General features: G+C 44.2%; 1 protein-coding gene and 1 long non-coding RNA gene across 12 annotated transcripts in view; one reads left to right on the top strand and one right to left on the bottom strand.

The window, feature by feature from the left end:
• The window catches only part of brsk2a (BR serine/threonine kinase 2a), a 197,365-nt gene that overhangs the window by 2,871 nt on the left and 172,163 nt on the right, over positions 1-22,331 (bottom strand). For 3 of the 11 annotated variants that reach the window (XM_037766984.1, XM_037766985.1, XM_037766986.1), the window contains exons 10-19: positions 21,482-21,646; positions 19,421-19,518; positions 18,357-18,507; positions 18,024-18,089; positions 11,775-11,835; positions 8,720-9,467; positions 8,555-8,603; positions 7,383-7,506; positions 6,048-6,228; positions 4,132-4,221 (exon numbers count right to left, since the gene is read on the bottom strand). In XM_037766984.1, the coding sequence (XP_037622912.1) occupies positions 4,132-4,221; positions 6,048-6,228; positions 7,383-7,506; positions 8,555-8,603; positions 8,720-9,467; positions 11,775-11,835; positions 18,024-18,089; positions 18,357-18,507; positions 19,421-19,518; positions 21,482-21,646 (1,733 nt within the window). Of the gene's footprint in view, positions 1-4,131; positions 4,222-6,047; positions 6,229-7,382; positions 7,507-8,554; positions 8,604-8,692; positions 9,468-11,774; positions 11,836-18,023; positions 18,090-18,344; positions 18,508-19,420; positions 19,519-21,481; positions 21,647-22,331 lie in introns of all 11 variants that reach the window. The other 8 variants (XM_037766994.1, XM_037766995.1, XM_037766987.1 and 5 more) reach the window with 7 other exon arrangements.
• On the top strand, positions 2-22,088 carry LOC119486688. The gene is made up of 3 exons (XR_005206579.1): positions 2-1,158; positions 12,867-12,869; positions 22,078-22,088. It is a non-coding gene; the product is annotated as an uncharacterized LOC119486688 (long non-coding RNA).

The following is a 22,331-nucleotide window of genomic DNA, read 5'->3' as shown; positions in this document are numbered from 1 at the left end:
ACAGACGGGGGGGAAAAAAGAGGACAAAAAGGGGGAAAAGAGAGAGAAAGAGAACAAACAAAACTAATGAACAATGGGGTTAACAGGACAGAGGCGATGCTACACGTAAGACAGCAAGCAGAGGCGAGGAGGACTGACGGACAAAGCGAGGATGAGAACTGCTGGAGCAGCCATGTCAGGACCGTAGACCATGCACATATAACAGCACAACCAATAAAAACACACACAGTGGGGCTGACTTAAGTCAATACAGACTGATACTAGAGTACGCTGCTTAATCATATAAACTGTTGCGATGCAGAAAGAGGAAGCATGGTGTGTCATCTGTGTGAGTGCCCAAGCAAATCCGGACAGCCTGAAGCCGGGCAGATGATGGAAGGAAGACAATGAGAACCCCTTGGAGCTTCAAGACAACGTCGCCCTTGAAGGATAATAGGCCTAAGCAGAATCATTCACCGGCGATCGGAGCACAATGCATGCCGGTTAGATTTGTGTCCAACTTGATCCCGACTTGCTCTGATGTCATGCACACGTGGCCAACGATAACCTCAAGAGATCGAGGTGGCCGCAGTTTTTTAGAGCCAGGCGCCACAGACTGCAAGACCCAGGGCATTATGGGAAACGCATGGCTGTCGCCTTATCAAAGAGCTGATTGGCTCTTAGTTTTGACAACAAACACCACGTGTTATAGAAAGTCCTAACTTTCTGTGTGATTGTAATATTTAACACTAGATTGTACGCTATCAGTCTCATGTTGTACAATGAAGGTTTCATCTGTTAAACATATCTTGTGTGGTTGATAATAATAATAATAATGAAGGTTATTTATAGCACTTATTAAACAAAGTGCTTTACAAGGCAAAAAATAATAAAGGATAGAATCCAATGCCAGATACACGCACATTTTCACATATATTTACAAATAAATATAAATAAATCTGAAGAAACTTGGAGAACCACACTTGCAAACTACAAGTAGCCTACAGATCGGATCTAACAAGATGTAACTTTTCCTGTGACTTCATGTAAATTCATTGAAGGCTGTTGGAAATGGCTGAATACTGTCCGACTTGACCGCAGCTTTTTGTCACTGCCCCCTGCTGCTGCCGCCTGATCTTGTCTGCTTTCCAGGCGAGGCGAGGTTCATCTCGAATGAGCGTAATAAAGGATCGGTGTCTTCTCTCCTTTTGCCAAATCTAATTGTTTTTTGCTGACATCACTATAGCACTGAAGGACAAGTTCAACCTCGGCAAAGCGCAGACGATGGAGACTGTCCCGTCTCGTGGCTATTGTACCAAGTGAGGCGCATCTAACACAGTAATGTTGGGACTTAAGTCTGCCTGGAGGAAAGCGACAACCTTTGATCAACACATTTCTACACTCGAGTTCAGACTTTTTACGCTGCAGCTAATGATAAAACCTGGCCAAAAACATCAAACACACGCCGGGTGGCTGCTGCATCATCATTGTGCCAACTCTTTGAAGTAAGGAAAAGTCCAACTCATGCTGCGTGCTGAATAAAATGGGTGAATATGCTAAGTAGCACAAGTTTATATCTTTCTAACTGCTATACGCACACTTGCGGAGAGTGTGTGTGTGTGTGTGCATGCAAATGATCTTCAGCTAAACACACTCTGCTCTTTCTGCAGCGCCGTAATGGTCCCACTGCAGGTAGGTGGAGTGGTGAGGAAAAAACATGAGAAATGGAGCAAATAAAAGAGTCAATGTTCTTTTTGTTAATGGCGCATGCACAGCACAACTCTGGGAACTATCAGTCACAAACAGGACTGTTTCTGAATAGTTGGCAGAAGATCCATTTGCACAATAAGAGTCCTGTGGGCCGACAAATGAACAGTGACAGCATGAGTAAAAAAGTCTGCATATCAGCACTTAATAAAAGGCGGTTGCAAAGTGCAATTTCTCAGCCTGACAATATGCACATGCTGCCAGTGTGAAGACTGCCTGCAGTAGTCTGGCGATTAGGCAAACTCCATCTAATCACGAATGAGTGAGCGTGTTTTTGTTATTGCATTTGTGTGTGTGGAAGTGTGAATGTGCCACAGTTGGCTTCGCCTGCTCCATTATCCTGCTGGAAAATGGTCGCAGCCAACTTCTCCCTAATGTTCCCTCTCTTCCTTTCTCATGTGTGAAGACTTTCCACATTTAGTCACTTCACTCCACCCGAATCTGCACATTTTCAAAAAATGGCAGGGAACTCATGAATCTTAATGATCTCGGCTGCTCCATAAAACAGACACGGCGCCCTCTAAATGAATGGTTCTCCTCTGTAGTCCTAAAGTACGCTCCCTACACTCCTTTTATTGTTCCTCCCCTCCTATTGTCCTCCTAAGCTGGGCTCCCAGGTACGCTTCTGTTAATGGTGATTAGGGGACATAATGACCAAGACTTGATGAAGCCTTTTGTTTGACACACATTGGTATGCAAAGCCATTTCTATTCTTAATTACAGCCACTGGCTTTTTTTCAAAGGCCCTGTGGTCAGGTAGCACCAAAAAAAAGTGTGTTAGGAGGTCAAAAGAAAGAGGGAAGTGGCAGAAATCGAGTTTAACAATGCTTTCAATTACTGCCAAGCACATATTGACCTGTTTTAAGATTCATATTACAGTGTGACATACTCTGATAGTGCAAGGACATAAAACTAATTTAGACTGACCTTGGTCAAAAACAACTGGCATTGACTTTTTTATGCTAAAACTGATAGCGTAAGTAGAATACTGTACAATCTACAGGTAGTACAGTACACTGCCAGCACATCTCTGCTGCTGAAACAACCCGCAGCAGTCGTTTAAACCTAATTTAATGTCATTTATTCTAATTTTATCCTTCGCACACCTCAGTCTGTTAATCATTAGCTCCGCAATATGAAAGATCAGAAGTAATTGGTAAACTTAGAGGCCGACAACAATGATAACAGACTGTAAATATTACAACAGCTGTGATGGCTGCTGTTCGTTTCGGAGTGCCAGTGAGAGAAATATTGCATAAAAGCCACAAGATACAGCTCACACTTTGTAACTTCTAGTATAAGAACAGAGTAGGATATCAAGCTGGCTAAGTATCTGTTCAACAACGTCAGACGTGGAACAGGAAATGGGTTCAAAAGGACACAAACACACAGACACCAAGAGTACGATTCACGGATGAGATGAAACTGATGTCTGATGATGAAGAAAACAGCACACTTCCTCCTGAATGGTGTATTTCAGGCTGGTGGTGTTTCCCTATGTGACCAGCAGGTGGACCTGTTGTCAAGATGATGGCGACTGAGACGCACACAAAACAGAGCAGTGATTCACCAGGAAGGACATGCTAAGAGCAGATGGGGAGGAGTAGGATTTCTCTCTTCTTTTTCTTTTCGTCATCCAGACTGTGCGTTGAGCAAATGGGATATAGCCACACTAGGAGAAAGTACGGACTTATGCATGTCCAGTGCCTCAGCGTCAACCCTACGACTAATGAGAAGACGGAAGAAGAAAGGAGGTTTTAATAACGTTAATAACCAAGTTCACAGGTGAACGGTTAGGTGGTCAGAGGTTTTTGTATCTACTCGGCGCCTTTGGAGGCGCCAAAAGAGGCTGTTGGACGAAGGAAAACTGGGGGAGGGGGTCCTATTGTACAAGCACCCAGAGAGAGAGAGAGAGAGAGAGAAAGAGCGCTTGTCAGGTGTGGTGTCACTGTGCGGTGCAGTGCATTGTGGGAGTGCGTTGAGGTGCAGTGGTGTTGCCATGGTGACAAGCTCCGACGATCAGTCTTGGAAGTAGGAGTAACAAGAATGCAAATCAGCCTACCCTACCTCTACTCTAATCTTCACTGCCAGGGCAGCGAGGCAACATTTGACCCGCAGTCGGTGCTTGAGAGCAACTCCCACCATTTCATGGCAGCGAAGGCGCAGGGCATGCAGAGGAAGCCGTTTCGAGGAAGCGGAGAGAGCGGCTCGGGGATTTCAAGCACGGGGAGGAAGAGGAGGGCGGGATTTAGCTTAGCTTCAGCGGTGAGAGTGGTTGTCTGGAGGGTGTGGGGGGCGTGATGGGCGGATGAGGCGGTGGGGGTAAGGGTGGAGAGGTTTTGGATAAGATTTTGAAATATTTTGAAAAGAGGAGTTCCTACTCACCAGAGAGCTGTTGGACCCCTGGCTGGTCATGTGTGCTTAACAACTGGCTCTGAATCGTCTCCACTACTCGCTTAAAGCGCCGGCTGGGTCCTAAACACAAACGGGAAGTATTTGTTGCATCACAATCTACAGGTAGCAGCAGAAACAAAGACAGACAGACGAGTGTGTAGAAACTATGTAGATGAATTAACTAAGAGAGGAGAAAGTAAGAGGGTGTGCATGGTGTGAAATGTGAGCTGGAGAAGCTGCAGAGAGCCTGAGATGATAAATGGAGTGGTACTGTAAGCTCTTGCTGTATACCTGTTGTATACAGTATGTGACATGGAAGAACCAGCAGGCTCCAAAGTGCCACTATTACACCCCATTCAGCTCAATGTGCCCCCTACTTGAGTGTGTGTGTGTGTGTTGGTATGTGACCATGTGTGTGAGACAGAGAAAGAGCATGCATGTGTTTTATTTCATGATTGCATAGCATGTAATCTTGCATAGCCAGACCTCATCTTGTTATGCTCAGGGAGGTTTTGGGGGGAAAATCTTATCAAGCATCCGGGATTGCAAGAACTTTGAAAATCCTTCGGCAACCCATTCTTTTTGGCAGCGAGTTTGAAAACACCCACATCTTGAAGCAGCACTTCTGGTTTTATTTGTTGGCTGGATACAAACATAGATTCATTTTATTAGTTTGAAGTGTGACGGCATCCCCACTTGACATGTAAGTGATGCTTTTCTGCACTTTTCAAAGTGACTTGCAAGCTTGAATTTCCCAAGACCTCTGTGAGCCTGATGAGATGGAAGACTGGTTATTCAAGATTACATAGCGTGTCCTGTCAGGAACTCTTTCTGTGATCTGTCATCTCACAACAGGAAGGTCTAAACTTGACCCTTTCTGTCCACAAGAGAAGGAATCAAATCCCCCTTAAATTCAAGGCACCCTGCTTTGATTGAAGTACAAAAACAAAGCAGGGTGTTTTGCAACTTTCCCCACTGCGGGACTAATAAAGGAATATCTTATCTTGAATTTTCATTTCACTTTTGGTAACACTTCATTTTACAGGTCCGCAAATTTCACTGTAATTAGGCGACAATTAGCAAGTAACCTATTTGAAATTTCTTTGGAATTACTGCCAAATTACCCCAATATTTACCTCAAAATGTATCGAAAATTACTTTATTATAAACATTATGTATGCTAAAATAGCATATAATGGTTAACATAGGGCCATTAGGCTTGAGAAGCGGCTGAGCGCTGCTTTTCATCAGAGGTGGAAAAACAAAACTAATAGAAGACACTTCTGATCAGGCCCAAATCTCACCATTGTGTGACTTATTGTCTACAAAAATGTAACCTGGTAGCTGATGTCATGATTCAGGGAGTTTTTTTAAGAAATTACAAAGAAGTTATTTGATAATTATTATCTATTTATCAGCAGACATGGAAACAAAGCATATCAATTAACTTTGTATTCTTTTCCTGGAAATGTGTTAAATAAATTATCGGAATATAATTATAAATAATGTTTTCGATAAATGTTGAGGTAAATATTGGGATAATTTGTGAGTAATTCCAAAGAAATTTTAAATAGGGTACTTGCTAATTATCACCTAATTAGCATGACATTTGCGGACCTGTAAAATGAAGTGTTACCTCAATTTTATTTACACAGAAGATATTGTTACTTTCTCATTCTGAGTGAAAAGGAGTAAAACTAGTAAAACTAAAGAAGCCCTATTTGCATTTATACTTTCAAGTTTGGGGACCTTACTCTCTTCCCATTGGCTCACAGACCTGGGATCCCCAGACATGATGTCTGCAGTTGGACCGTCTTGTGACTGGTGACCTGTTCAGTGTGCATCGTGCCCAATGCATGCAGGATAAGCGGGTATAGAAAATGCAGGTGAGAAACTTGTGTCCTGACCTGAGAGCAGGGTGAAGGTGACAGAGTAGATGCCATTCTCCTTGGTGGCGGCTGTGCTCTCCGTGTAGGTGATATCCACCTGGAATTTGACCGGCTTCTGGAAGACTGTGGGGCCGGCTGTGGACTTGTATTCTGCTCGGAAACTGGTCTGGGAGATCACACTGTGGCTCAGGCTGGGGATCTGGGAGGGGAGAAAAAAAAGGAGGAGTGAGTTAAGGTAAAGTGGACAAAGAGGTAGAGATAGGAATAAAAAAATAGGTAGTAAAAAGAGGCGAGTAATGGGATTATACATAGGGAGCATTGGTGTTTAATTTTTCTCCCACACCTTGTAAATGACAAGGTGAATAAGCCCTCATTAAAATACCCTCCACATACTACGAGCCACCGTTGAAACTCTAAGGAGATTAATGCCTCGGGGAGTAGCCATGCATGCCAGGGAGACTTAAGCTAATGTAATCTTGAGTCATCCAACAACATTGCACTCTCCCACCTAAAATGAATTTGTATGCCCAATGAACAGGTGAGCTCTGAAATAGTCACGTTTCGCCATAGTGCTGGAGAGGGTTTGACATTCCATTAATGTGAGTGTGCTGAGAGGTATAATTCCACTGATTCAGGTGCCAATCTCCTGTCTGGAACACCAGCCAGCATAACCCAGAGGGGAAAATAGCTACCTCCAGGGATGGGGAAACAGATTTGACACTGACCCGCACTGGCAGAGTTTGCATTTACTCAGACTTTGTTAAATTTAACTGGGGCGAGGGTAGGTTTTGTTCAATTATGTACACTGAATATCAACTACCACTGCTGAGCGTTTGTTGATACAGATTCTACAGCGCTCGCTGAGGAGCCCTGATGTTACCTGCATCCCTGCATGTATTTGTACATCCACATTATAAACACCCGACACAAACCGATACAATCTACGCTATTTCTCAATTTCTCTCACTACACAATATACACAACAAACATGCATGCTCAATACATAGTATCGAGGGCAAAGCATCTATATGCTAATGATCAATGCTCTCGGTTGATTTTCTATTGACCTCAAGTGAGTCTGCAGTCAGAGAGAAAATAGAAGCACTGAACACAAGCAGTTTACTGAATTGCTACATAAATCAGAAGCATGTTAGCAAACACTCAGAGAGAGAGCCTGCTTCGTAGCAATCACTGCTGCTGTTAGAAAAGGCAACAACCCTTCATCAGACAGCAGATGCTCAGGTGATACTGCTGCACGCACGCATATTCAGATTCAGTTGGGGCGCATGGGGTCAGATGGGAGAGACGGCAGGGATAAAGTAAGGAATTAAGTGAGAAACTGTGAGTGTGTACCGAGAGAAAGGCTTGAACGATGTCCGCCTTGATGGAGCTGAGAGGCTTGTCTTTGATGACGATGAAGATCTGCTCCTCTTTTTCCAGGTTGATGAAGTTACCAAACCAGGATTTTTTGGCAAGTCTGTGGGGGGAAAGACAAGAAGAAGAAAGCTGTTTGTCAGCTCATATTGTTAACTGCTGTATATGCCTACTAGAAAGCGTTTGTATTCCTTCCACCCTTTTTGCTTCCTTGTTAAAACCCACCCATCCATCTAACCATCTATCTATCCATCCAGAAAAATGGAGAGCTAAGAGTTTCCTCTCTCTCTCTCTCTGCAGCTCTGGGGAAATGCTAACGGAGGATACCCTGAGGGAAATAAGCTAAAACTGTGCAGGGGAGAAAAGTTTTCTGACACTTCACCTTCTGTGCAACTGAGTAAATGTGTAAATGCGTGAATGTGTATGTTTGTATGTGTGTGTGTGAGAGAGAGAGAGAGATAATTGAGCCTCTCTGTGAACAGAACTGTGTGTCCAGAAGGGGTAGCGGTAGATGAATTCACCACTGGCCTCAGCCCAGGTGTACCTGCACTCACTAATAAGCCATATGGACTCCTGTTTCGTGGCATATTAATATTTCATGAGATTCTTGAAAATGTTGATGGATTTGCAAGAACTTCAGCACAAAGAGCAACACTTCCCTATAAATAAATACTTCCATAATGTGTCATTAAGGGGCACACTGAAGCTGGTTACAGCTGGTGTGTGACTGTGTATTCATGTAATCAAGCCTAACCAGCTAAGAGAAGGTCTTTTCCAGCCAACTCTACAACTCCTTCCAGCCAGGACGTTCTTCCCAGCCAGGCGAAAATGGCCAAGCCAGAAAGCCAGCGAACCAAACAGGCATATCTAGGCCAACCATGAGTTATCAGGCCCCTGGGAGCTCAGCAACATCACACGGGCTACCTTCCCTCCATCATAACCAACCCAATACCTCCTGCTACGGTGCTGCTTCTCCAGCCCAGACCTCACCTGAGGTCATTACAGGGAACTCGGCAGGCACAAATCAAACATTCACGGGTGTAATACTTTCCAAAACATCAAGCTATCAAGAGCGAACCTGTTTGAGCCAACGACTAAGGGGCTGACAGGTTATGCATAGTTATGATAGTGGTGGTGCAGCATCAACTCACTCTGGGGAAGACTCTGGTGTGAGGCTGGACATCTCCTCTTGTGTGGGAACTGTGGAAGCAGGGTCAAAGGTCAGAGAAAGGTGGAAGGCTCAGAGTAACATTACTTTAGTGGGTACAGTGAGATAATTCAGTGTTTACCATCAAAATCTGCTGTGATGTCAGTACCTTGGAGTTTCCTGCGGTGGAAGCGTGGTGAGCCCAGGAAGCTGTTCTTGATGGAGTTGAGGCGCGTCCTCCAAGGCATGCCTCCGATGGACGGGCTGGGGGGCGGCGTTGGGGTGGGCGTCCCGGCCGGGCTGTCCTTGGGAGTGTGCACCGGGGTGCCCTTTGGGGTGGGGAGGGGGCTGCCTCGAGGGGAGGGGTGAGGGGTAACCTGTATGAGGGGGATAGATTTGGGCGGGTGGTCAGTGAACGGAGAAGGCGCCGGCGCCACGGGGTGGAAGTGGTGCAGCCGGATGGGTGACAAGGGCACCACTGGGCAGTAGGGCACAGAGAGCTGGGGGTTGGCAGCGAAAAGGGAGCGCCGTACGTGGGGGCTGTTGGGGATGTGGCATGGGGAAACGGGGGAGGATGGGGAGGACGGAGAAGTAGGGGTGGGGAGCACAGAGGTGGAGGGTGACTGCAATGGGAGCAGGCAGGGAGAGGAGGGCTCGGATTTGGCTTCTGAGAATTCGGGGAGCGGGTTGGATCGCGTGGCTTGGAGGGGCTTGGGGACGACTTTGGGCTTGGCAGGGAGCGTCTGCGTCTTGTTGAGTGCTGACGGCAGGGGCTCGCTGTTTGGAGCGAGCGAGTTGGGGGTGGAGATACGGGGCCCTGCGCGATTGACGACGGGATCAGGGGACGGGCAGGGGCTTGTGTTTGGGGACTGCAACAAGTCCGGGGACTGAGGCGGTACACAGAACTTTCTGACAGGCTGGAGTTAAAGGACACAGTGTGAAGACACGCAGCACGACACAGCCAAGAGCCGGAGCAGGTGGAGGAGGAGAGGAAAACCAAAGCAAAACACACGGGGACACACGCAGGCACACAAGCACATAGATGAAGCAGGAAAGAAAAGTGTAGCAGAACAAACAACCACACATCCAGAGGAAGAAGCAGCCAAAGAATATAGAAGCAGGTGAGATGTGTGCATACACAAGAGAGATGGAGGCATTGATAAAAAAAAAGAAAGACAGAAAACATGCAGTTAGACCATTCAGTGACTCATGTCAAAAGAAAACTAAAATCAAATGGGGATCAACAAAAACAGCAAGCAATACACATAATTTTAAAAACAAAACACAGAAAGATGGATTTCACTTGAATAAAAAATGCTGGCAGAGAAAAGCAAGCAGACACAGACATGTGTGAGAGACATAAGGCCAGCTGTGAGGACAATTTGGGCTTTCTCAATAACAGAAGGAACACTATTATAGTACCTCTGCTGTAAAATTTCCACTTTCCAGATAGGTTTATTGATCTGTTTTATTTGAAATGCTGAAATTGCAGCCACAATGGTGCACTGATAAACTATTTCCTGGATGTTTCCCCCTTTTTTCCAGAAACAAATCTTTGAAAATAACCCCACACGGAGCCTCTCGCTGAGAGCACAATCCCGGCTTTGAGGGTAGGTCTGAGAAATCAATTTCCCTTTCAGATCAGCCTGAGAGAACCTGTGTGGCGCGAGGAGCTCGTCTTAGGATCCCGGCTAATCTCAAGCCTTCTCAGGTTAGTCAGCTGGAAAAAGTTTACCACAAGCTCTCCGGCTCTAGGGCAAGAAAAGTGGGATTTTCTGAAGCATTCCCGGAGCTGGATTTCCACAGAGCTCAAGCCACAGAAAACAGAGAGAGGGGGATAATACGCAGAAAGGATAGAGAGAGAAGAAGCTTTAGGGGGGGAGAAAGTTTGCTGTGCTGTCACGTCTCCTGTAGGTTCACCAGTATATATTTTACTCTGAGTTAACAGAAAAATCCAACTATATAGACAAAGTCTGAACGAACACCGAATAAGAAGAGCTTAACATAGTGGATCCCTGCTTCCTCAAATCGCAAAGGTAGATCTGAACTGTTGATTAAAACAAAAAGGGTAACTTTGGTATTTTTCAACCTGGACCCTATTTTCCCATGTTTTTGTGTTTAAGTGACTAATGGGGACAACACTTTTTGAAATTGGTCCAATATTGAAGGAGAGCGCTGCAGCCACCAGCCGCCAAACAAGCTGTAATGTAATCATTTGGGGCAACCTGGCACTGTCATTTTACGTCCACTAAAAGTGCTTGTTTTCGCCACTGACAGACTCAGATTGTTATTATAAGTGTCTGACAACAATATGGAAACGACCCTAAAGAAGAAATTAAACTTTTTTCTTACCTTTTGCTTTCCGTTTGTCATTGTGTCATGTAACTTGTTGCCGGAAGCAACAACGGTGGAAACGTGAGTAGAGAGAGGAGTGCCAAGGGACACCGGTATTGTCAGAGTTTGTTGTGTTGGAGTACAGAAAGCGTAGCTTGGTGTTATCTAAAAGATTTTCAATGTCATGGCTGAGATTTAGCTGATTTCGACAATGTGGATGCAACGCAAGATTTCAGAGGGAGTCTTCTCCGATTGAGACACACAATAACAAACACACCGGATCAAGCGAAAGGTAAAAAAAAACGTTTTATTTCTCTGTAGGGTTCTTTCCATAATGTCGTCAGACACTTATAATAACAATCTGAGCCTGTCAGTGTCAAATACAAGCACTTTTAGTGGACGTAAACTGATGGTACCAGGTTGCCCCAATTGATTACATTACAGCTCGTTCAGCGGCTGGCGGCTACAGCGTTCTCCCTCAATACTGGACCAATCTCAAAAAGTGTTTCTTATTAGTCAATTAGACACACAACATGGGAGAACAGGGTCCAGGTTGAAAAATACAGAAGTTATCCTTTAAGGAGAGGAAAAATACACAATATCTCAGACTAATAATAAAGAGGAATAGTGAAACAATACTGCATGTGCAGAGAGACACAGTGATATTGCTTTCATAGTGCTGTTGTGCATTGTTAAAGGTCAGAAGCCCCGGCAGTGTAGCTGTAGTGTCATTATTTTCTCTAGCGGATATAAACAGCAATAAGATGACAGCAATAAGATGGGATCAGCAGTAGTTGGATGGGGTTAACAACTAGATACCTGAGAACTGGGTCAACAGGTGTGTTGTATGTGTGTTTGTGTTTCAAAGTGCACGGAGGGTCGTGACTTACCCGTGGGCTGCTGAGGGGGCTGGTGGAGAGGCCGGAGGAGGCTCCACTAATAGACCGCGACCTGTGGCACAAACACGCAAGAGCACACACAGGGACACAGGTAATTTGTGGGGATCAACATGTGTACCTGTTACATGTTTCAGTAAACACAGGTGGAGGTGAGAGCTTGAAGATTACATGTTGCACACAGTTAGAAAGCATCACAGCGTATGTCACCATCATACCAAGCACAGTAGTTGTTATCAAGCCCTTTTGCAAACACAACACCTATTCACACAAAGAGGGTGAAAGCACGACAGCACAGTAAACAGCACCGACTTGACAACAGGCATCACTGGCATCGACTCGCAGCAATTAGTCTCAAACCAATTTAAGCTCAAACTTCGGTTTCAAATATGCTGATTTGACTGCAGCTTCTCCTGCAAATCTATATGCTGCTTTCCACAGATTAGCATTCAGATTAGCTTTCCGCCCCGTCTATAGACTGCTAATAAACCAAACATGTTGACTTTTAGGCCTCAGCGCTGGATCAGTGGAAAATATCTTGAGGGGGGAAATGAAGTGGGACATTTGGTTGAGTGCCATTTGTCATGTTTTTCTTTTCCCCCGCAGATGCCGTCAATAACCCCTATGAGCAGAGCCCCGCTCAGAAATGAACAATCACAGGACAATCTGTCTCCATCAAGCGCGCACGCTCACACGCACGCACACACAAACAAAAACGGGGGCCTGTCAACACTCGGAAACACCAGCTGCTCACTGTCACAACACTGTTCCTTTTTGTCATTCAATCTAACAATACCCCACCCCCTCTCCCTTCTCCTTCAGCATTGATGCATTTGGGAACATGTGGCCGAGCCTACAGATCTAAGATAAAGACACTACAACTAGTGTTTATTCCAACTTGCTCGGTTGTAGAGGAAGACCTCACGGACAAATGTGAGGGGAGGAAGAGGGAGATGGAGGAATGAGGAAGGGATGGGAGGGAGGGATGGAGTAATGGAGACGGATGTTCATCCCTGGTGCTGGAGCAGTCCCACGGGACCACAGAGGCATCCCTACATGGACACAAAACTGTGTACACGGTTACAGCTAGTAGCCATAAAAATGATACCGGTGCTATCATAACAACAAACCTGGATTAAGATATATATGTACCAATCTTCTAAAAAGTAGAAGCACTTATTTGGGTTCAGTCACCCACCTCCCTTGAGCTTTTAATTTACAACCACCGAAAGAAAGAACTGATACTAGAAGAGGAATATCTCTCCTGAGAGGCCCAGACACACAAACAGAACAGAAGAGAAAGCAACACTAACAGGAGGAAAATATAGAAGCACCCACTCTGTAGCTATTTTTATAATTCTCTCACTGCCCCTTGTGTGAGTGTATTTATTGCACACACTCATGCACTCGTGTGTGGGCGATGTTGAGACCACGTTGGCTAGGATTTCTTGTTTAAGAGAGCAGCTGACCAGACAGTTGCTATCATTTACATTTAAGTCCTACGGTCCACTGAGACGTGCCCACAGTTGCTCACTACAGCGCCTGTGCGCACGTAGCCAATCACACTTCATCTAAACATGGCCAAAACACAGCGTCCTTGGGCCATTATGAGCATATTGTTAGAGGCACTCTGCATCTGTTAGCGTTGGACCAGCAGCTCTATAAAGCTAATGTTACAGATGGCTATGCTGTACAGTAATGCGCTGTCAGAGGCTCACCCTTGCTTCGGAGAGATGATGAATTATTGTTGACGAGTCTCTTATTTATAGTGAACAGCATACACAACTTAAGCAATCATTCATCTATCACACAGAAACGAAACAGCCATGTTATTAAATCAGTAGTAGAGGAGATGCTGACATTGGCTAAGCCCTCTGTGGTTCTGTGTGAGCTTGCTTTAAAGGGTCAGTTCACCCTAATTACAAAACTAGAATTACCACCTCACTGTTGTATGCCTCCGCCAACCAGTCAAGTTGCAGTTTACTGTCCAAAATGTCACTTCATCATTTCATACTATTAGACATGTGTGTGAAATTGTCATAATTAGCATATGAATTCTTGAGTTATGGCCAAAAACGTGTTTTGTGAGGTCACAGTGACCTTGACCTTTGACCACCAAAATTCAATCAGTTCATTCTTAAGTCTAAGTGGATGTGTGTGCCAAATATGAGGGAGTTCCCTCCAGGCGTTCCTGAGATATTGCGTTCACGAGAATGGGTCAGGTGGAGGCTGTCGCCGTCATGGAGGCATAAATACAGGTTTTCTAGTTTTGAGGGATCTATTTGTGCCTCCACCCCATAAAAACACAAATGATGCAAGTCAAATCATCTGTGGCACTCGCAGCATTTAAAAAATACACTTAAAAACCCCAAAGCAACTGCTCTGCCCAGAAACAATATCCTGGTTACTCTGGATAATCCACAGAGCACACTGTTAACAGTTTTCATTGGGACTACTTTGTCGTTAGAAAGTAGTTTCAGTGAAGACTGTTGACAGTGTGGTTGCTGGAAAGACACATTGCTGCTGAATGTTTCAATACTGTGAGCATCAGTGGTGTATGTAACTAAGTAGATTTTATTAAGTACTGTTTAAGTACAATTTTGAGGTGCTTATAGTTAAGTATTTCCATTTTCTACTTTACTACATTTCAGAGGGAAATATTGCACTTCTTACACCAATACATTTATTTGACAGCTACAGTTAGTACATTTAGCTGCTAATACTTTTACTGAAGTACAATTTTGAATGCAGAACTTTTTAATTGTAATAGAGTATTTTTACATTGTGGTAGAGCAACTTTTACTTGAGTAAATGATTTGGATACTTCCTCGCCACCACTGGTGAGCACCACAAATGAATTTCCATTTGCCTCATCTCAGGAAGGGATATCTCACCCGGACAAATAAAACCAAAACTATCTGCATTGCTAGACACCACTGGAGGTAAATGAGAAAATGTATTTTTTAAATTTAATTTGTTTGGAATTTGGGTGAAGTAACCCTATATTGTATGTGTACTTGCACCCATACATGAGTGTGCAATGGTGTATGTGTGCTGCTACTCATTCTTATCTTTCTTCTATCCATTAGTCCTCAAGATAACATTTCCCATAAGCCTGTTTTGGAACGGGGCCCATGTCCTCAGTGTGTGACCACCGGCTGTGTCAGAGACCCATCCAAAACACTCGTGGGGGTCTAATGTTGGGCTGTGGGGGATGGAACAAGTACAAGAGGTACTGGGACGAGGGCATGGACTGAAATAAAACGAAAGCAAAGCAAAATGAAATGGATTGCGCCAGGAGTCAAACGGAGAACAAATAACACTGCCAAAGCCAGAGAGACACAACGCTATTGCACTGCTAGCGTGATTTAAGGCAAGTGGAGAAACTTCCATTTTTTCCTCTTTCTCCCTTCTCTGTATTGACTTTGTCCTGCCAATGGAGTTCTTCTACGCAGAGTATATATTCATATGAATCAACACACTGTTTAAATGCATTTCCTTTTCCTGAGCCCTGACAACTCCCTGAGGACTCAGCGCATTAATATTCACAGCTCAGCTCCTCAAATCTCTAAATGCGGTAAGACCTCCGCAGTTTCCGATGTAGAGATCAGTGGTAAAGGTGCTTTATTTGCGCTCATTTGAGCCTCTTAAATAAATTAGAGTCAATAATTAGCATGAGAGCCTGACTTATTAAGACTGCTCCGACTAACCCAACACATTCAAACTGCATGAAGCAACTAGAGCAGATCTGTAAAGAGAAAAAAAAAAAATCAATTGATATTCTCTTCCTCACACTGCAGCACTTTTCCATATTTCATTTACATATCATTAACCTCCCTTCATTTCTCCTGGCGTGTTGTTAAGATTTAAAATGAAATCAGTGGGATTTCTTGTGCTTTGAGTTTAGCTTTAAATGTCTCTTTATGATACTTTTGGGTATATAAAGAATGAAACGGGCATTCGCGTGAAGATGTCTCCATGTGGGTTTCTCTGCAACGTGGCTACTGCAGAATTTATCCCAAATCTATTTAATTATACTTCACAGAAGCAGTTAAATCATCAATCACATGTATGAGAAAGCAGCCTGGGCAGTTGATCGGATTGTTACTGCCGACATGAGATATGTGAGGCAAAATGCCGGATAGGGATTGAGGCTCAGGCGTTTTTCGTTGTGTAATTTTAGATAAAACCGTTTCCCACTCTCTTCCATCATTTACGCCGGTGGAAATGTATCCTGTCAAAACACATGTTTCAAAGTCAGTCCTCTCGCTGACACCCTCTGATCTGAAGTTCTACGGATCTTCTGTGCTGTCGACAAAAGTTTGCTGTCGGGGAAAGATAAGGTTAGGTTCAGAGAAAGTCAGTCAAATCTTTGGACGTTATTCTGCCACGCATGTGCTTGCTTCCACAACGCCGTCGTCTATAAACACACACAAGCACGCATATGATCAAACACAGCGCACACAAGGACATGATAAAAGGCAGAAAAGTTACACAGAGACTTTGTTACCGACATCTTTTTCCCCCCACTGATCAGCTGGAGAGCAGTGGGGGGGGAAAGCGACGTAAAGCGAGGGAGAGATCTGATTTGATTTGGAGGCGGATGGGCTGTGGTGTAGGACTCCCCCCCCACCCCCCGCCGCCTCCAACCCACCACAGCTGATATAGGAAGCCAGACAGAGAAATACTAGCAGCATCTCCACATTAGCATAGCAATTCCATACAAACAGAGGAGGGGGGGCGTTTGGGATTAAAAGTCAGCCGCACACAAGGGACGACAGTAGAGAGAGAGAGAGAGAGAGAGATATGAAAGAGTAGGGAGGAGCCCCTGAAAGAGATTTGGGTGGAGGGGTAAGAACAAACACTGATTTAAAGTAGCACGGAGGAAAGATGCAGCGGAGCTTTTTTTTAATGACTGCGGCTGCTGATATATGTAGGATCCAGACACAAACCTATTTCATACGCTCCTGTCTGTAGATGTAACTTTTTATTAGGATGTATATGAGTAAACCTAAAGGTCTCAAAGCTTTCAGTTTAGTGCCCTTTATGATGTACGCCACTCAGTTATGTACGATCTTTGAACTGGTGTTGATGCCGCTTTGTAAAGCATTATTAATGCTCGATAAAGTCATTGCAAACTGGCCTATTTTGAGATCGGAACAGATGAGTCAGAGCGAAGGGCAGAGGAAGGTAGCTTCTAAAGTCATGCAACCTTTAAATAAAGAAGAGATAAGACTTGGATCGCCTGAAGGGATGAAGGAGCGGAGGAGAGGCGATGAAACACAAGAAGATGAATGTTAGAGAGAAATTCAGAGGCACCAGAGGACAGAAAGAATTAAGAGGAAGTGTTTAGAGGTGGGCGCTCTTGAAGTGGATTTAAAACTTCTGAAGTGGCTTCCCACCAGTGAAATGAAGTGGGAAATAAATTCTTGATATTTTGTTGTTGGCAAAGCACTGCGGCGAGGAGTTATTAATGCGTCTGACATTTGGATGAATATTCAACTTTATAACTACATTTCTTTTTTATCTATATAATATATGCACTCGCTGCCTCTGCGTTGTAACCCGTACCTCGGGAAGCGTTTTCCAGCCAATCTGCCTATCATTAGGCAGATCAGGTTATCACCCCCTCAGATTCAATCTTCCCCGCTGTCACAAATGTCACTGCCTCTGAGCAGAAACGTGTCGTGTGATGATATATTGGTTGTTGAAATAAGATGGGGAAATAGATTTTAAATCAGTCCGCCGCTGTGCCTTGTGGGGGTGTGGTCCTGGCTCGACTCGAACATTTCTAAAATAGAGAAATGGAGAAATGTTCGTGCGTGCGGAGAAAGTGGGACACAGTATGGGAGAACTGATTATCAATGCATTGAGATTATGAAAAGAAGAGATAATTGAGCTAACACCGGAAAAAGGGGGGGTTGTAGATATTAAAGGCTCTGAATTGCAAATGCGCAGTCTTCCTCCGTTTGATTAATTAAGTGAGTTAAGTCAAATTTTAGGAACTGCCATCACCAAAACCGTTGACTCGGTTGGACGCAGCTTCTTTCAATTTTCAGATGAGTTATTAAAATAGACTTGTGAAGCCGCCACATGCTGCATATGCCATCACCGTTTAAATGAAGCATCCTTTCAACAGAAAGCGCCGCTGCATCTTTCTGCTGCCACGGAACGTCTCCTTGCATGGGGGGTGGGGAGGGTGGGGGACACAGAGCGAGAGGAGGTGAAAGGGCAGGTGAATACCTTTCTTCTTTGCTGCGTTTTGTACCGGCATCAGGAATATCCAAGCTTTTACTGTACACTGATTTACTACAGTGAGACAGGAGACAAAGCGAGCAGAGCGTCAGTCTCTGTTCATGTTTTTGTCCACAATCTAGCCTGCTGACACCACCAGAGCCAGACTCGCTGTCAGACCTGCTGGAACACCACTGGGGCTGCGAGATCCTCCACACACACACACACACACACACACACACACACAAACACACACACACACACACACACCCACATAGCCTCTGTATGTCTATCTATCATTTGAAAATTATATAGACTTCGTCTTTTCACCTCCACGCGTACCTCTGTCCATGCTGCGTCATGTCGATGGCCCTCCTCGCCGGTACGGGCGAGCCTCCGTCTGTGACACTGAGGACCTCCATGGACTTCCTCTCTGGTCTCCTCTTGCCGTGACGGTTCAACATAGGGGAGTCCACCCGCTTCCTTGGGGGATCTGTGCGGAAACAGATCGATTCAGTATCAACACAATGCACCTGACGTCTCAGAGCGTTAATGCGTCCATTTCTACACACTGAGCAGTTTTGTGGATTGCGTTCATATGTGTGTGTGTTTCAGTTTAGCGCTGATCGCATTGACATGTTAACTAATAGTGAATAAGTAACGGTTTCCTCCCAGTCCTTGAACTAATGGCCACTGTATTGACTGTATCACATTCACTGAAGAGGGAGTCTATTCATCAAAATGTCGGTATCTCACAGCACGCACACACACATACATTTGCACATAACACTCCTCCTATTGCAGAGCTCTTGTTGTCAGAAAATAACCCTGGCAGAAGTCTAAGTGGAGCATCTTTGTTTCTGCTCACATTTCAGTGGGTGGAAATCTGTGCTGCGTTGTGGTGCGCGAATGGAAGAATACCTTTTTTTGATGAGTTAATATCTGAACCGAGGCAGTCGCAGCTGACAGTTTTTCAAATTTGGCCTATTGACACGTTCTATTTCTGCTACTAGATTTCATTGAGCAGCTTGTCTATATTCAATAAACAGAAAGCTTTTTTTTTTCTACCGGAGAGCCAATCCACCGCTACTGGAGCTGATCCAATTGCTTCTGAAGGAGGAAAACACTGCCGAACGGTTCAGATGCTAAGAGCATTCACCAGTTACCTTCTTGAAGCACTTATTCTCGTCTAAATTGGCTTGTTTTGATTGTGTATACAGCTGTCTATTCAATGAAAAGCCATTCAATTTTAAGACACCAGTCACAGATAGTGTTATTGTTCAGACAAACTGTGTGCCATACTGTGTTTACTGAATTATTTCCATTTTCTCCTGCTATGCTCTTTTCTTTAAATCGTATTCTATAATGTTATGTTCTTTATCTGCACTCGTCTCTTCGGTCCTCACCGATCTCGTTGCGAGGGGGAAGGTTCTGGTCCTCCTGACTGGGGTACCTTTCCTTACGGTCCAGTAACAGGAAGTAGATCATCTTTTCTTGGTTGTCGCTGCAAAGAGGAGACAATAAAAAGTCTATTGAGACATCTGGAAAGGAAATGCAATGGTTTTAACCCAAAGGCTGTATATAGTATGATAAGAACACTTTGGCCAAGTATCTAACGGTACAACTTTGAAATATTTAGATCACATGAAAAATCACACTTTCATCAATAGTCAATGTCAGGAATTTGAAAAATGAGGAAAAACGCTAACATTGTGTTTATTAAATGTTTTCCATATGGAATATTTCTATGAATTAATAGATACCAAATACTTGATTGTACTCCTTGCATTTTCTTATCACACTATATCTAGTATTTGGACACATGGGACTACTGTTTTGTTCCTAAAATGTAATGGAGTCTATTGCACAATATGTGCCCAAAGTCTAGATATAGTATGATAAGAAAAACGGTTTGACCGATTTTGAAAATGTCTACATATTTGTGCTAAGCCAGGCCCAGAGAACACTTCTACTAAAGGAAATTAAAAATTTCACTTATGGTCACAAATGGGTTAAACAAACCTGGGTCATTCCAAACACAAACATGTACATATTATATATGGGTGGCTGTGGCTCAGAGGTAGAGCAGGTCCCCGGCTCCTCCGGTCCTATGCCATCAGTGTGTGAATGAGTATTTTAGATTAGATCCTGATAGGCAGGTTGGCACCTCGCATTGCAGCCTCTGCCATCAGTGTATGAATGTGTGTGTGAATGGGTGAATGCTGACATGTAGTGTAAAGCGCTTTGAGTGGTCGGAAGACTAGAAAAGCGCTATATACTGTAAATGCAAGTCCATTTACCATTTATTCCCGAAGCATCCGTATACATACTCGCACCAGCATGTGTCTGCAAGAGCTCAAAACCAAGACTGCAAAAAACCCTCACTATGATTAATGTCCTTTAATCTTTTTGGATTCATTGTGAAACAGCTACTAAATAGCTTCCACCATTAAAAGAAAAGTTTAGTTTTACAGCTTATTAGAACATCATATAATATTCTGCATACATCTCCATACGCAGAGTCTACTGGTAAGTTTATGAAAGTATCAAAACATTATGAGTTCGTCCTTTTCCTTCTCTGTAAATCAGGAAGCCTAATATATTTAGCCTGTAGGGCAACACTCTGTATGCAAAAAGGCCCAGGGACTGGCCCTCTGTAATAAAGACAGATTGGAAAGCAGTAGGAGGCAAAGAGACAAGGACCTGCAACTTCAGCTAAAATGAACGAGAGGAAGGGAGATAGAGACCGCAGATTTTCCTCCAGTCCAGCACTATTATGGGATGCTCCCAGGAGAAAGGAAGCAAACGGAAGAGATGGGGAGAGGGGAAAGTGATAGAGTAACGCTCGTTTAGCGTTAAATTAAAGAGGCCGGGCAAATGGAAAGCAGAGGAGAGGAGATCGAGGAGCAAAGCAAAATGAAACTGCAACATCTGTATGCCAATTTTAAGTGTATAAAACGCCGCAGGGAAAGTATCTTCAGCATAAATGCATATTCACAGGAACAAAAAACACATGTGTAACTGTGACATAAACATTAGTAGCAGAACATAAACATTGGGACCCGGGGGGTTGTTCCTGGTGCAAGCCAGGATCAGTTTGGGGGAAAGGTATCCAGTGGCGAGCGGTGTAAGTGCTGTGTGATAACAGTTAAGTGATCTATAGCCTCTGACATCTAAAGTGACAGCCTCACAGGATTTCATAAGAGCTGGGGAATAAACCAAGGCCGTCTGTGCACACGTACACCACACACCCATGCTTTCATTTGCAGTACAACCACACCGCCCCGTCCTCTTCTCCCCGTCTCCAGCTGCTTTTATGTGTTCCTGTTTCAACATGCCTTCCTGCCCCCCCATCCTCTATTTTTCTCTTCTCACTGACACCTTTTCATTCACCACACCTCCATTCTTCTGTTCTTCATCATCCCATCTCTTTCCCATCCCCCCTTTTTGCCCCTCAATTCACTCACTCATCTGAGAGCAGGTCTTTCAGTAGTTTGTTTTTGTCTCTGAAGCAGCCCAGGGAGTGCATGCTGTCCAGTACGTCTGGGTCGATGTCGTCTGCGGAGGGCAGGCTGCGGATGGTCACCTTCCTGGGCACAGGCTGCTCTGGCTCTGGTTCGTTCTTCCCCCCTCTGGAAATACAAAGAAATTACAACACAAATAAGCACGCTGTCAGCCACTTTGGCCCGTACCACTGTTAAGTTTGAATACATCGACAAAAACCTTTTCAAATAGCTTACATAGCGATTAGAGGCGCTATGTGTTTAACTTTGCAGATTTACAGACTTAATAAGTGTGTGTTGTAAACAGAATATGCAGTATGTGTTTGGAGGTTTGCCTCATTATGACCCTGGTTCACATTATGAAACTTTAATAGTCACGTATTTTCCCCAGGTTTAGTCATTCTGTAAGCTTCAGAGGGTGAACTGGGGTCATCATGCTCGCCCAGATGCAGATAAACATTGAGTTGCTGGTAAGTTTTGCAATCTCTCCCTCTCCTCCTGGCTTGTTTTCCAAACTTAGTTTCTTCATTATCCCCCTTTCTTTCCAGACACTCTCCTAGTTATGTCACTTTTCTCTGTCTCTCTTTTGTCTTTCTGCATGTAGGGAGTACACTAGCAGGGCTTTATTCTTTGGGATTTAAAATGAAAGGCTAATCCACACTGACACCATTTTTTAGAAGATTTCTGGAACATTCTAGATGACGGTTTCAAAGAACGGATTCATCTTCGATATCTACAAACGTGCCAATACACACAGACTCTGATGCACAGCTTCACAGGCATATGTATATATACATATATATATATATGTATA

This window comes from Sebastes umbrosus, chromosome 4 (assembly GCF_015220745.1).
Source record: "Sebastes umbrosus isolate fSebUmb1 chromosome 4, fSebUmb1.pri, whole genome shotgun sequence".
Taxonomy (NCBI): domain Eukaryota; kingdom Metazoa; phylum Chordata; class Actinopteri; order Perciformes; family Sebastidae; genus Sebastes; species Sebastes umbrosus.
This window is presented reverse-complemented; position numbering and strand designations above follow the sequence as displayed.